We start from the raw sequence: 12,619 nt of genomic DNA on the forward strand, positions 1-12,619 counted from the left end.
ATGTCATAGGGTGATTTTCTCAAGAAAAACCATAAGTGTTACAAGTCTGCTCAAACTAGATTATTTACTTTCACATCCCTGTACTACAAATACTCCTTTTCCACACAGGCAGTGCAAAGAAGCGACTCCTTGCATGCACCCCAGCCTCTGGGCTATTCTTCTCCAGCAAGCAAGAGTTTGGCCATCTGTACCCTCATCTCAGGTGCTGCTGGAGGAGAAGAGGGTATCTGGCCCAGTGCAATACCGTGTCCCTCTGTTTCTCTGAGCCTATGGACAGCTGCAACCTGAGAGAGCAAAGATATCTTTAAAACCTCTCAAGCCGTTTCCTCCTGCCTAAAACTCGGCTGGGGGGAGGAATGGTGTATCAAGGCCATCACTCCAGGGAAGTTATCTCTTGTTTAGACAGCACTAAGTGAGATTGGTGTTCTATTTATCAGGGCAATAAACTGTTTCTAAGGTACCCATCATTTAGTTTTCAAGATCTAGTACTGCTTTACCCTTCTCTAAAGTGATCAACAAGATGGAATTTCACAAGAAAAAAAAAAGCTATGGAGGCTTTGTAGGAGAGAGTCTATAAAAAACCTTCTATATAGTAAATAGAAAATCAATAAAGAAGGAAATATTTCCAAACTTTGAGGAGTAATTGCAGGTCACAGAGGGGAAGAAATAAACAGAAAAAGAAGCAGAATTCCTTAGAGAAGTAAGTTAAGCCTTACTTTTTTTTTTTTTTTTTTCCTCCCGGAAAATAGTGCCGGAACTGTTAGAGTTTCAGCTAAGCCTATGTGGGCCAAATTCTGCCTCAATTTGTAAGCAGTCATCCAGCTGTTGGGACAAATAAAAATAATCTAGATTGTGCATCACATTTTTATTTTAAAATGTGATCTTTCACAGCTTACCTGCAAGTTACTTGGTCACCAGTAAGGCTAATCTGATTCATGGCAGATATTTCTTTTTCATGTGTTGATGGTGATCAGTAAGAGGATTTGGGACTCCTTGAAGCAGATTGTTTGCCTCTTTCCAAAGGTGGAGGGACAAGGCTTATACTAATGAGAAAATTCTCGTGCAGTTCAATGAAGCACAGCAAACCCCCTATAGTACTTTTGTTCTGCATAGCACATTTCTCCTCAGAGAGGTTGCAAGGCAGGAAGCTACATGCCTGTGGTGCAAGTAAACAGGATTTTTGTGTACAGGTGGTAACTGTGCATGTAACCCCCATCTGTGTCCTATGCTCAGTAGCCTCCTGCTCTCAGCGGGCTAATCCAGCTCCTACTGAAGGCTTTAAGCTCACCTAGGTACACATAGGCCTGGTCTGCTGAGCACAGAAAGGCGCTTCCAGCTGGGATACAGAAATTTTATCTGGGATTACATCCCCCAAACCCCTAGCTTGGAGTTTGGTACAAGAGTACTTTCTCCTTTTATAAACAGTGGGAAGAACAGAGCTGCAGTGGGAAGAACACGGTTTTCCCAATAGCACAGCCATCTCTGTGGTCTGTGGAACTAGCTTAATCCCAGAAGAAGGTTTAAATTGGAGATTAAGACCAAGAAAGCAGAAATTTGAAACCATTTCCCAAATTTTAATGGATTTCCAGTTAGTTTTAGTTACCAAACATTTGACTGTTTTCTATTTTTAAAGCTTCTGCTGCTGAAATCCACAGCACACTTCAATTCATCAGATAACCTGTGCCTCAAGCACAGCTGAAAACTTTTCACTGCAATCCAAGCATTCAAGTGCGGATGAGTGCTTGATGTATGCTAACAAGTTTAGGCTGAGCTTAAATATGAGCAGAGCCTCCAGTTGAGGTTCTTTGTTCCTACAGAAGAATCTCTCTTACTCACTGCTATTCGAAGGTAAGGTCCTTTGAGGTTGTTTCATGTTGTTCAGATACAATTGTTATCCTTCAGTAATTACCTAGATTTAGGCAGTTGCAGTGTGTGATTCAGGCAAATCCTGTGTCCCTGTAATATAGCCATAGATGACTTCATAACTGGTCTGAGCTTACTGGGGCAACATCAGTGCCTCAAAAACAGAGTGCCCCACAAGGTACTAGGATGTTGCTGATGGATGGAAGGTGAAGGTTGAATTTTGTACTGCTATTAGGGTGAGTATTTGAGAATAAGGGTGTAAAGTTTTTTAAATTATAGGCCTGGCTACAGAATCAAACATCTATGCTCCAGAAAATTTTCCTTCCCAGGCGGTTAATGTGTATGCCTGAAGACTATGGAAAAAAACATATGGAGAAAAACAAAAGGAAGGAGTAAAGGTCAAGGGAGAAAGGTGAAAAAGGTAAAGATGCTAGTAAATAAAAGTACTGTGCTTACATTCCTGTGTGTAAGGCCAGCTCTAGACTTGGTTTTGAATTGTAACTTCCTTCCACTCCAAATTGCTCTACTTTAAGTTTTATACTCCCTTGCAAGTTCTCTAATGAAGGTCAGGGGCAAATCAGCAAGCCTTGGGCATCTGTGGGAGATGCTCCTGAGCACCTCTCAACTAATATCAGAACTTGCCCTTCAAGAGCAGACCAAAGAGGGGTAACTCTAGTACAGCTAAGCTCTCAGCTGGGTGTTGGTAGTCTTTCTTCTGCCTCAGACTCTCCCCTTGCTGGCAGGCAGTGTCAGTGGGCTCACTAGGATGGTGATCAGCCTGGTTTAATATACACAGGCAGGGCTGAGGTGGTCAAAAAGAAAGAGGAAGAAATGAAGGTGAGTTGTCAAAAAGTCTGTGAGATGTAGCACAGCTGAAGCCAGACCAAATGATACTGGGTGTATATCATGTGGAATGAACAGGGTGAAAGAGTTTCTCCTTCTGACAACCTCTTGTAACTACCAGCTCTTATGCCAGAAACAAATTACTGCTAAAACACACTGCAACGGAGAAGCAAAGAGATGTGAATGTTGCAAGGGGCAACCTCTTGCTCTAATAAGAAATGAGTTGCTGAGGGACAGAGCAGAGAGTGGTGACCTAACCCTGTGTCACCCTGTATGGTTACTTGATTGTGAACATCTTCTGTTATCGAGACATAAAGCCTGGGGAGGAAACTCGCTCACTTAGGTGCTCACAGCCAGCTTTGTGTTCCCTTAGGGCAGGAAGATGGAAGAATGAGATGTTGGTGTGAGACAAAGGAGAAGGGAAACCTGTGAACATGTCAGATGCAAGGTAGGAGGACAAATATAAGTATGAAATAAGTGTGGAGAAAAATAACATATCATTTAACCTGCTGCAGTGCTGCAAAACAAGGAGTGGTTTTATGGCTTTTTTATGTTGTCATAGCGTATATTCAGGGCACCATTCCCAAGCTTTTTATCACAATGACTGCTTGGCCTATCAAGATAGATCCATGAAAAGTTAAGAATTTTTTTTTAAAAAATCTTTTTTTCTAAAATGAAAGTATCCTAATATTTGTTATAAAAAATAAAAAGAATGTAGGGTTACCAGCTGAGTGTTAAGCACTTCTGAAAATTTGTATAAAGTCTTTTAAAAAAAATGTATTTTCTATTTTCTTGCAAAGATGCTAGTAGCTGTTTGGGCTTGTTACACTGGGCTTTTTCTCTTTAGCAAGCAACTAGAAGCAGTATTTGTTAGAGTAATTGTATTTAAATAGCACTTCAAACTTTGTAAACCCTGCATTCTCCTGTTGGACCACTAGGTGTAAGTGTTGGAGCTTTTTCTGTTGGTTTGGCAGTAATGTTTATAAAAAGTTGCTATCGTGTGTCCTGTTGAATTCCCAGTCACCCAAACAATTCCCAACTGCACCCCGATGACTATGCAGTGAGCAGATGGGAAATCACGAAGTGGCTGCCCACTCCGTGATACAGCACCCCTCTGCAGCACAGAAAACCCCAGCTGCATGTGGAACTCCAGCTCTTGCATCCCTTTTGCCAGCTGTCCTGGGGAGCAGGGGTCCCTTGTGCACAGTTTTGTGTGACTTTTGCAGACATGAGGAACCCAGAGTTGGAACTTGAAGGGAAAACGTCACTGGGAGACCTCAGAGGATTTCAGAAACTATTTGTGGGAAACTGGTGTGGAGAAGGGAGCCTAATCTTGAACGGCAAAGATGGGCAATACCACATTTACCAGGAGAGAGAAAAGGTAGGGAGTGAAGGTCTGGGGACAAGAGCTGGTGCAGCAGCAGGTCAGAGCAGGCCCACAAATCAGCAAATACTCATCCTCACTCCGAGCGCGCTTCACTCAGGCATGTTTGGTCATTGAGAGGAAAGATAGTGGCAGTTAATTTGACAGGACAAAGTTTGTCTCCCTACTGTGTTTCTATTTTGTTTCCTGTCTGTCTTGCCCTCATTGCAGGCATTTCTGGAGGAGTTTATCCTCCTACTGTCTCCTCTCCAGCTCTCTCCACCTGAGTGTTCCTCCATCATTTTTTCCTGTTTGCTTTATGTCCCTTTGTTATTTCTTAACTAAACATTCTGCTGGGAATCTTCAAATTAATTACCAATTTCTGTATGGTGGGTTTTGACTTTTTTCAGTAAATCACTGATAAACAGTTATTTCTGTCTGTGGTATCTGTATCTGATTGATAAATGTCCACCAATAATATCTATAAACGCTTCAATTCCTGCGCACAACTTCTGAAGCTTGGCTGAAATAGATGGAATAGGACATAAATTTATAAACTACTGAAAGGCAAACAAGTTCTGGAATTTGTGGTTAATTTTTAATTTGATTCTAGCTGTAGGGTTATGCTGAGATACTGACCTATTTCAGATGAGTCGGAGGTAAAGAAGCCATGCAAAATTATTGCAGACTTTTAATCATGTTAAAATATGGGTAAAAGGAATATTGATCCCAACCTTAGCAAAGGTTGGTGTATTTTGAAAGAAAATTGGAGATATTTGGGGACTTTTTGCTCCTTTACCTGAACTCAGGAACTAAGTGAAAGAATTCAGAATTAGGCCTATTTTACAAATATATTAAGTGTTACAAAATGAAATTAATTACAACACATTAGTGATGTGTTGAACAGTTGCATCTCGTGCAGCATTTAGGCAAGCAGGGATCCAAATTTTGTCCTGTGACATGTAGGTACCCTAGTAAAAAAAAAAAGTATAGTATAATATGCCCAAAGACAGTACCCTTTTTGAACCCTCAAGAAAAGTTCTAGGAAAAAGTGACCTTCACATGGATGCATAAGCTGTGAAAAATATTACTAGAGTTAAATACCAGTAATCACAGATTTATTGCATAATTTAAGAAAATCTTGCACAACTAAAAGATAAAAAGTAGGAATTAGCCTCCAAGCAGCAATATATTTAAATATTTAAAGGAAATTCCTTTACACAAGAGAGAAACTGCAATTTATAACATAAAGGCAAATCTATTGTGAGGTTAAGAACAGCAAAAAGTAACCAGCACATTTTACTTTTTCAAATGTCAGGTGTTAAATCAGCCAAATGAACTGCTGTTTGGCCCCACTCTTTTGTGCCAATTGGCTGTGCTGCCTGCCATGTGGAGAGGTGAATAAGTGGTGATGTTGTGCCCAGAAAGGGGATCCTTCCTCTCTACTTGTGTTTTCAGGCAGTGTTACTGTCTGAATTATAAAGCCTCTTTCTGATCCTGCAGGAGAGAAGGCTTTTGCACATCTTAAGGCATTACATGTAGAGGTATGATGTAGTCTCAGGCTGGTTTCTTCAACGGGAATGTTCCACATGACATCATCTAATATTTAACCATAATTGAGACATTTAGAAGCAAACATGTTTAGACTAACTGATGTTTTAGAACAGCTACTTTCCCCATTTTCTAGCAGTGTGTCACTTTTAACTCCATGCAGTTTAAAAATTAACATCAGATTTTTCTGTTTCATTTGGCTTTCTTAGCACATAAGTAAAACTCCCGGTCACAGATCCACCCTGTTAAACTCTATAAGGATGTTGGTCATTTTTCACAGGAGCTCACATAACCCCAGAGTCCCTCTTAAGCACTGGAACCGAAAGGATCCCTACACCTTATTGGCACATGTCACCATACAGCAATCTTTTGTAAACTTTCAATAAATTCACTAGAGTTCTGAGTTCAAGTAAATACTATTCTACCGTGGAGATACAAAGTACAGAAATAGGAGGTGAATTCCAGCAACCCGAACATCAGGCTGAAATAATACGCCCAAATAGGATACAATGTAGGTCAAAACTTAGTATCTATTCCTGTACATAATGATAGCACTCACTAAACATAACACTTTTAGCATCTGAATAGAAAATAAATTAATAGAGAAGTACAATGCAGGAGATGGAGATTTTTAACTTGCCACTGTCTAAGTGGGAGGGGTTACTAACAAGCAAAACTGCATGATAATAACCTGAAACATGGTTATTTGTATATGTAATTATGGGATCAGAAATTCACAAATATATCTTTTGGCAGTACGGCAGACTTCATCCACCCACTTGCCTTGTGATGACTGCGAAAAAAAGACACAGTTTTCACGCTTCCCCCCATTTGGTTGGGCGCGATCCCAGTTGAAGTACTGTAGAGCCATGCCATTGACATCAACAAATTTCCCTTCATTTATCATGTCATTGACACCCAACCAAAACTCAGACACTCTAGGCATACTTTTCTTGGCATAATCTTGAAGAGTGTTTGTTTCATCGTTATTCCTCGGGATAGCCAGTGTCCCTCCCTTGGCTATGCAGTCCTCGTGGGCTTCATGAAAATGTTTGGTGCCTTCTGATATGAGGTAGCACTTCTTATGGGCCTTTGTCCCACGAAGACAGACTGTGAATAGATATTGGTTTGCATGTTAGTAAAATTCTAAAGCTATTCACCCTAGCTTTAGGCTATAGCTTTGAATAACATTTCCTAAAATGATAATTTTTTAAAGGTATGTTGGGAATTAAGCGGACAAGTCCCTCAGCAAGTGAAAGACTCTTGCCTCCGCAGAGCGGGCCTGAAAGTAGCAGTAAGAGCAGACTTCCCTGCTATTCCTCCTGTTCCTGTAGGAACTTGTACACAGCCAGTGTGTTAGTGTGCCTTTGGGAAGTCTGAACAGACTGCTCAGAGGCACCCTGCAAAGTACCTTGGACTACAAGGGATAGCCAAAAGCATAGCATGCTTTTAGAGCTGCTCCAGAGAAGAGGCACTTAAGAGGAAGGACGGACATAGTTGTGATCTTAACACCATAAAGTGCTTTGGAGAATCTTTCCTGTGTTTATGTTGATAAACCTCAGGCATGATCTTGAGCCTCAGATTCCCTCCAGCAGTGTAATTCTCTCAAGTTTTTTTTAATTTTATTTTGCTGTTTCAGATCACTAAAATATAACCCGGGCCTGTTGTCAGTGTAGTTTGTCTTTCAGCAAATAGTTCTGCTTTCACACATTTTTACCTTATTTCATCAGTCTTAAAACTGATGGAATGGATGAGGTATGGATGTTTGTATTGTTGGCAGATGCGAGCTGGTCATCAGGAAACCTATACTTGGCTTTATAGTAAAGAGACAGATCTAAAGGTCTTTTCATACTTATGATATTTAAGTGCCAAAGAAAAGTAAAGTTCTATGCATTAACTAAGCCTAGTTCCTAGCAAACAAAGGCAGAACAGAAAAGTGTTATTTTAAATGTGTCCTGCTCACCAGAAAAATATTGATTTGAAATTCATAATGCAAATTTCTGTCTGGATGATTGATAAAAGTGTATTTCCACCTTCAGAAGAGTACATATTTGCCTCTTTAGTTCTTTGTTTCTGGTCTTTTCAGCAAAGTCTAAGCCTTCAAACTCTAAATGCAAATGAGGTAAAGTGACTTAAATCTATAAACAGTTTTTTAAAGTGTACACTTATTACTGAGCTTGCATGACAATCTGGACCAAATAATCTAAACATTTGCATTTATAAATCTGTTTGCTTTTAGTTCTACTGGAACATATCGGGGAAGTCTTGATGTAAAGTCCAAATGTACTAGAACATTAATTTGGCATATGCTCTGTAACTGGAATTGCCTTGCAGAACCGCTGTCAGAGTTCTTCCAGCCGTAGGCAGGCTTGCAGGAATGAATCCTTAAACTTTGCTTTCCAGCTCTCCTACTGCAGATATGTGAAAATGGATTCTCCCAAGAAAAATACTTAAAAGAGAACCCTCCTCGCAGGAGTGTTCCTTCTGAGCTGAGGAAGGTAGCAAAGGCCTTGAATAAACTCCTGTAATAATTATTTTTAGAATCCTGCATGTGACTACTTCCAGATTATTTCATTTATTGCTTAAACTCATCTTGTACTTAGAAATTAGAAATATGTTGTGAAATAATATGAACATCTTCTGTCCTGATGTTTTCTATAATCTGTTTCTAATTCCTGTCGTCTGTTCTTGTAAAAAAGTAATTATATATCTGATCAACAGGATATGGAAATCCACTTTGGCCCATATCCTGTATGTCTCAGGTTTTTAGTATTTCCATTTGTAGTATTCATTGCATTCCTTAGCTGCATTTTCAGGGTCATCAATTTATATTAGGGTTTATCCTTCAAGTTTTATCCTTTCCAACTGTTAATGGCCAGAGAAAAGTAATGAACATATTTGCTAAATGTTCAATTCTTTAACAAATTTATATTAATAGAAGGGATCAGAGAGACCTTATCTACTTCAACAAGGCTGCGGTAATGATGGAGACCAGCCCTCTTTAGGGAGAAAGTATGTGCTGCTAAATGGTGTGTGGCAACATTTCAGTGTGCAGAAAGGAGACCTAGGAAATTCAAGCAAAAGAAGAAATCAGATTGTGATGTGTGTCTTGGAAATGTCCGTATGCTAAAAAAGCAGCTCCTTTTTCAAGTATCATAAGGCCATTAATAAACACAGTCAGAGCTAGAGGGGTGATAGATTTCTTTTTTCCAAATTTGGTATCTAGTTGAACAGTGTAGGTTCTGAATTTAGAATATAGCTCAAAATAAGTTTTGAGGATAGAAGATCTCTTGGCTCTGGTTTCATTTCTAAGCCACTCCATGCTTACTCTCAAGCTCCTTCTGGAAGCAATACAAGTACTTTTAAACAAGAGTTACTTGTCTAGCACAGGCTCCCTCTTTTAAGAAACTTCTAAAGTCTTATAAGAAATTCAAAATAAAAATATTTTGTAAAGCTCAAAAAGCTCTATCTAACCCAAGATGTAAAACAGGACAACCTAGATATTACCATCCCTAAGGAAAATATGTTCTGTTTCATGTGAATGATGTAATTTCCTCTGTAGTGTTCTCCTGTACATGTTTAAATGCCAACAGTCAACAGCTGCGAAAAAGCACAACTGTCTAGTAAGTGCATGTGTATTTACCCTTCTTATTTTGTTTGGAAATTTCCATCTGGCTATTTAAATACTTAAAGGACTTTGCACATTGATATGGGATATTTCTGAACCCACAGTGGGGATTACTTTGAAGTTTTATGGCAACATTCACATTTGAATGTCACAAACTGCACACTTTGAAAAGGCTCAGTCCTTTTAGCTTCCTCCTGGGCGTATTCTCAGCCTTTTCCAGGAATATTTTTGCCTTGATAGTTAGCCCATGTTCATATCAAAGGTGAGGACCTAACTCATTGACCATCTAAACTCTCAAACCCAGCAACCCTCATTGTGTTGCCTTTGATTATACCTAAAATCACAGCTTGGGGTTGTGCAGAGTAAAGACAAAAGTAGTTCTTGTTCCAGACTAATTATTGCTCTTAGTGAAGAATTGTCACTCGTATGCCATTAGTTCAGACTCGATTTTACTTGAATGCTTCCTTCAACATTTGTCTCACCATTACAGCTATAGCATACCATGCTCTTAGAGTTGTATTTCTCAGTCACAAATCCCCATTAAAGAGAAGGATGGGAGTGAAGGAGAGAGGAAAGGCAGTAATAACTTTTGGAAACCACTGACCAGTGTAAGCTGCTTTACCTGTCTGAAGTGCTTGCATTTCTTTCAGAGCATTTACTTCTCGCCACAATTTGTCAATCTGGGTCTTTAAGTCATCTTTTTCTTAAATAAAAGGAACACAGAGAAATGAACAGATATGCATGCAAAAGAAAAAATACTTATAAAATTACATGTTAAAAGTTGTTTCAAAATATCATGAGTTTCTGCATTGCTGAGATATGTTTTGATTTCCTTGAGGATTTTTCTTTAGTGAAAGGGTTCCTGTAGGGTTCCCTTGAAAAAAACAGGAGGAACCGACCTTTACCTTTCACCCTCATGGTTTAAATCTCATTTTCAGTTGGGCTGTATCCTAGTAACAGTTTGAAAACCATGGATTGTTACAGCTAATTGTTATTTAGCATGCCAGTATCTAATTTACAGCAAAATTTGCCTATTTACTTTTGAAACTGTACACCATGGTATCTATATGTGACATACAAATAATAGCAGGACACAAGTTGTGTTTATTCAAATAAATGTTATTTCTGTGAGCTTGACAGTTTCACACAACTCTTGATTTAGCACAGTGAGGAACAACTAATACAATCAACTTCACAGTCTGAATGTATGCAAATAAGCTTGCTGAGCTGCAATTTCCCCTCCCCAGGAGGAGCCTTCCCCTCTCTGTCAGTAAGGAGAGGGCCTGGTGACTTGAGTCACACAAATTCAGTCTGAATCACCATTTTGTAGCACTTACAAAAGCATGAAGAAGGTGGTGGGACAAGAAAAGAAGCGAAGTTGCATGTAACTCCATTCTCATGTTCTCTTTTCCATTCTTTTTTCTTAATGATTGTAATATTCCACCACCATCAAACAACTAGCAGACATGTTTCCATTGCACAAGATGACAATTTGATTGCAGCAGTAACCAGACCTTCCAGAAGCCACAGTAATGAACATGAGGAATCAATAAGCTCTTTCACACGTAGCAGAACTAATAAAACCACACTTCCTGCAGATCTGTGTGACATCACCTAATCTTTCAGCTGCACCCCAGAAATCACATTGCTTCTCTGTATTCCCTACTGCCTGCGGGGACATCCCCAGCTGTCCTTCGTGACTCCCTGGTTCCCTGAGGTAGGATTCCCAGTTCCTCAATCCATGCTCCTCCCTGTGACTCCCAGTTCACAGTAGCTCCCTCATGTCCCCATCTGCTTCAAAAGAGGCAAAAAACAGAACGAGCTGAGCTCCTGGTGCAACCTTTTCATAGTGGGACACTAATGCGGATATGTTGTTTTGTTTTTTGGGGTTTTTTTTGCATCCTCATTCTGAATTTCATAAAATATTGGAAAACATATCTTCAGGAGTTCCATTTCTGTAGTGGAAGGTTCACATATAAATGTGCTGGCAAAACAGTTGTATAAGTAGCTGGTCCTTAGGACACCAAGCTAAAAGCTATAGAGATTCAAAAGGAGAAGGAAGTATACATAACTATACAACTCCAGAGCAGTGTAATCATGTTGTACAATGGCTTTATCAAAGCTGCGGTTTTTATATTGACTAGAAGTTTAAATATTTGCCATTAGTGTAACCTTCATCATAACCTCTTTTATTAGAAATAAGTCTTTAAATTAAATACACAGACATTTCCAAACAACATTCAGTGGTCTTTTATTTGCTCTGTAAGCTTTGCTCTGGGATTTTATGCTTTATCTTTTTCTGCTAATTCTTTTTCATGAGTTTGACTTGCCATTTCACGGTACTTGTCACACAGGTAAAGTAATATTCCACAAATATTAGACAGACATTCTGTTAAAATTGGGAAATGGTGCAGAAACCTGAACAATAACCCTTGGAGACTGAATATTTTATTCTGCTCTTTTCCACCATATGTACATGGATTTCTATTCTTCTGATCTTAGTCAATATAACTATGTAACTAAGAATGATCGGCCAGAGTCCTCTCTCAGCTGTACCTGAGTCCTAAATAATGTTGACAGAAATGATAGGCATAACAGAGCAATGTATTTACAACTGTTATACAGCTCTCTTTCCATAACTCATTCTGCCACCTTACTTTTAGCTTTGTTAACTCACATAAAAATATTTTAAAGACAGATGTAATCTAGACTTAACTGTCCTTTGTTAATAAGCATTTGTATAATGTTAGTTTCTGTTTCATGCAATGTTATGTAAGTACATAGTAAACTTTCGTAGTCTATAAGCTGCTATCCCTCTTCCCGGTTAAAACCCAGTACCTTTCACTCTACGTTTGCTGTGCTTCCTGGCTTTGAATTTGGAAGCCTGGCTGATGGTCTGATCCAGCAGTAGTATGCTTATGAGTAGAAAAATCATAAGTCCAGTTTGTGCCATGTCTCTTCTAAAGAACTTAACAAGGAGCTTCAAGCGATTCTCTTTAGCAGCTATGAGAGCAAGTCACATAGACACATCTCGGTAGGGACTGACTGAGGTCAGTTTTATAAAAGTGTCATGATAGGATTGGCTGTACTCCTTGCTTACGAAATGTGTTTAATACTTAAGCTGGCTGTAGCATAAAGCACCCTCTTGTTCTCACATCTCATCTGAAATTCCTGTTTCTGCTTTGAGTTCAGCTGGGACAGGTTGCTTTTACAGAGGCTGTACCAGCACTGAAAAGTGCACTGATTGCCACTAATGAGCACTGTATCTCCTGTTTTAACTTTGAAACCAAAACGTATGGAAAAGCAGATGGATGCTCAAAAACACCTTGGGCAATGCCAGCCTCAAGGAGGGGGTAGCAGAAAGATTTCTG

General features: G+C 39.3%; 1 protein-coding gene across 1 annotated transcript; it reads right to left on the reverse strand.

The window, feature by feature from the left end:
* Positions 1-5,170: 5,170 nt before the first annotated feature.
* On the reverse strand, positions 5,171-12,268 carry CLEC3A (C-type lectin domain family 3 member A). Its single transcript, XM_074839516.1, has 3 exons — positions 12,087-12,268; positions 9,871-9,951; positions 5,171-6,730 (listed from the first exon to the last, which is right to left on the reverse strand). The coding sequence occupies exons 1-3, from the start codon at positions 12,199-12,201 to the stop codon at positions 6,339-6,341; spliced, it is 588 nt and encodes a 195-aa protein (XP_074695617.1). The 5' UTR covers positions 12,202-12,268; the 3' UTR covers positions 5,171-6,338.
* Between the last annotated feature and the right edge of the window lie 351 nt (positions 12,269-12,619).

Source organism: Strix aluco, chromosome 14, assembly GCF_031877795.1.
Source record: "Strix aluco isolate bStrAlu1 chromosome 14, bStrAlu1.hap1, whole genome shotgun sequence".
NCBI lineage: Eukaryota > Metazoa > Chordata > Aves > Strigiformes > Strigidae > Strix > Strix aluco.

Coding starts and splice junctions, on each gene's coding strand:
- CLEC3A (XM_074839516.1), bottom strand. CDS start 12,201: ATGGCACAAACTGGACTTATGATTTTTCTACTCATAAGCATACTACTG. Junction 9,952..12,086: donor CAGCAAACGTAGAGTGAAAG/GTACTGGGTTTT, acceptor CTTTTATTTAAG/AAAAAGATGACTTAAAGACC. Junction 6,731..9,870: donor AATGCAAGCACTTCAGACAG/GTAAAGCAGCTT, acceptor ATCTATTCACAG/TCTGTCTTCGTGGGACAAAG.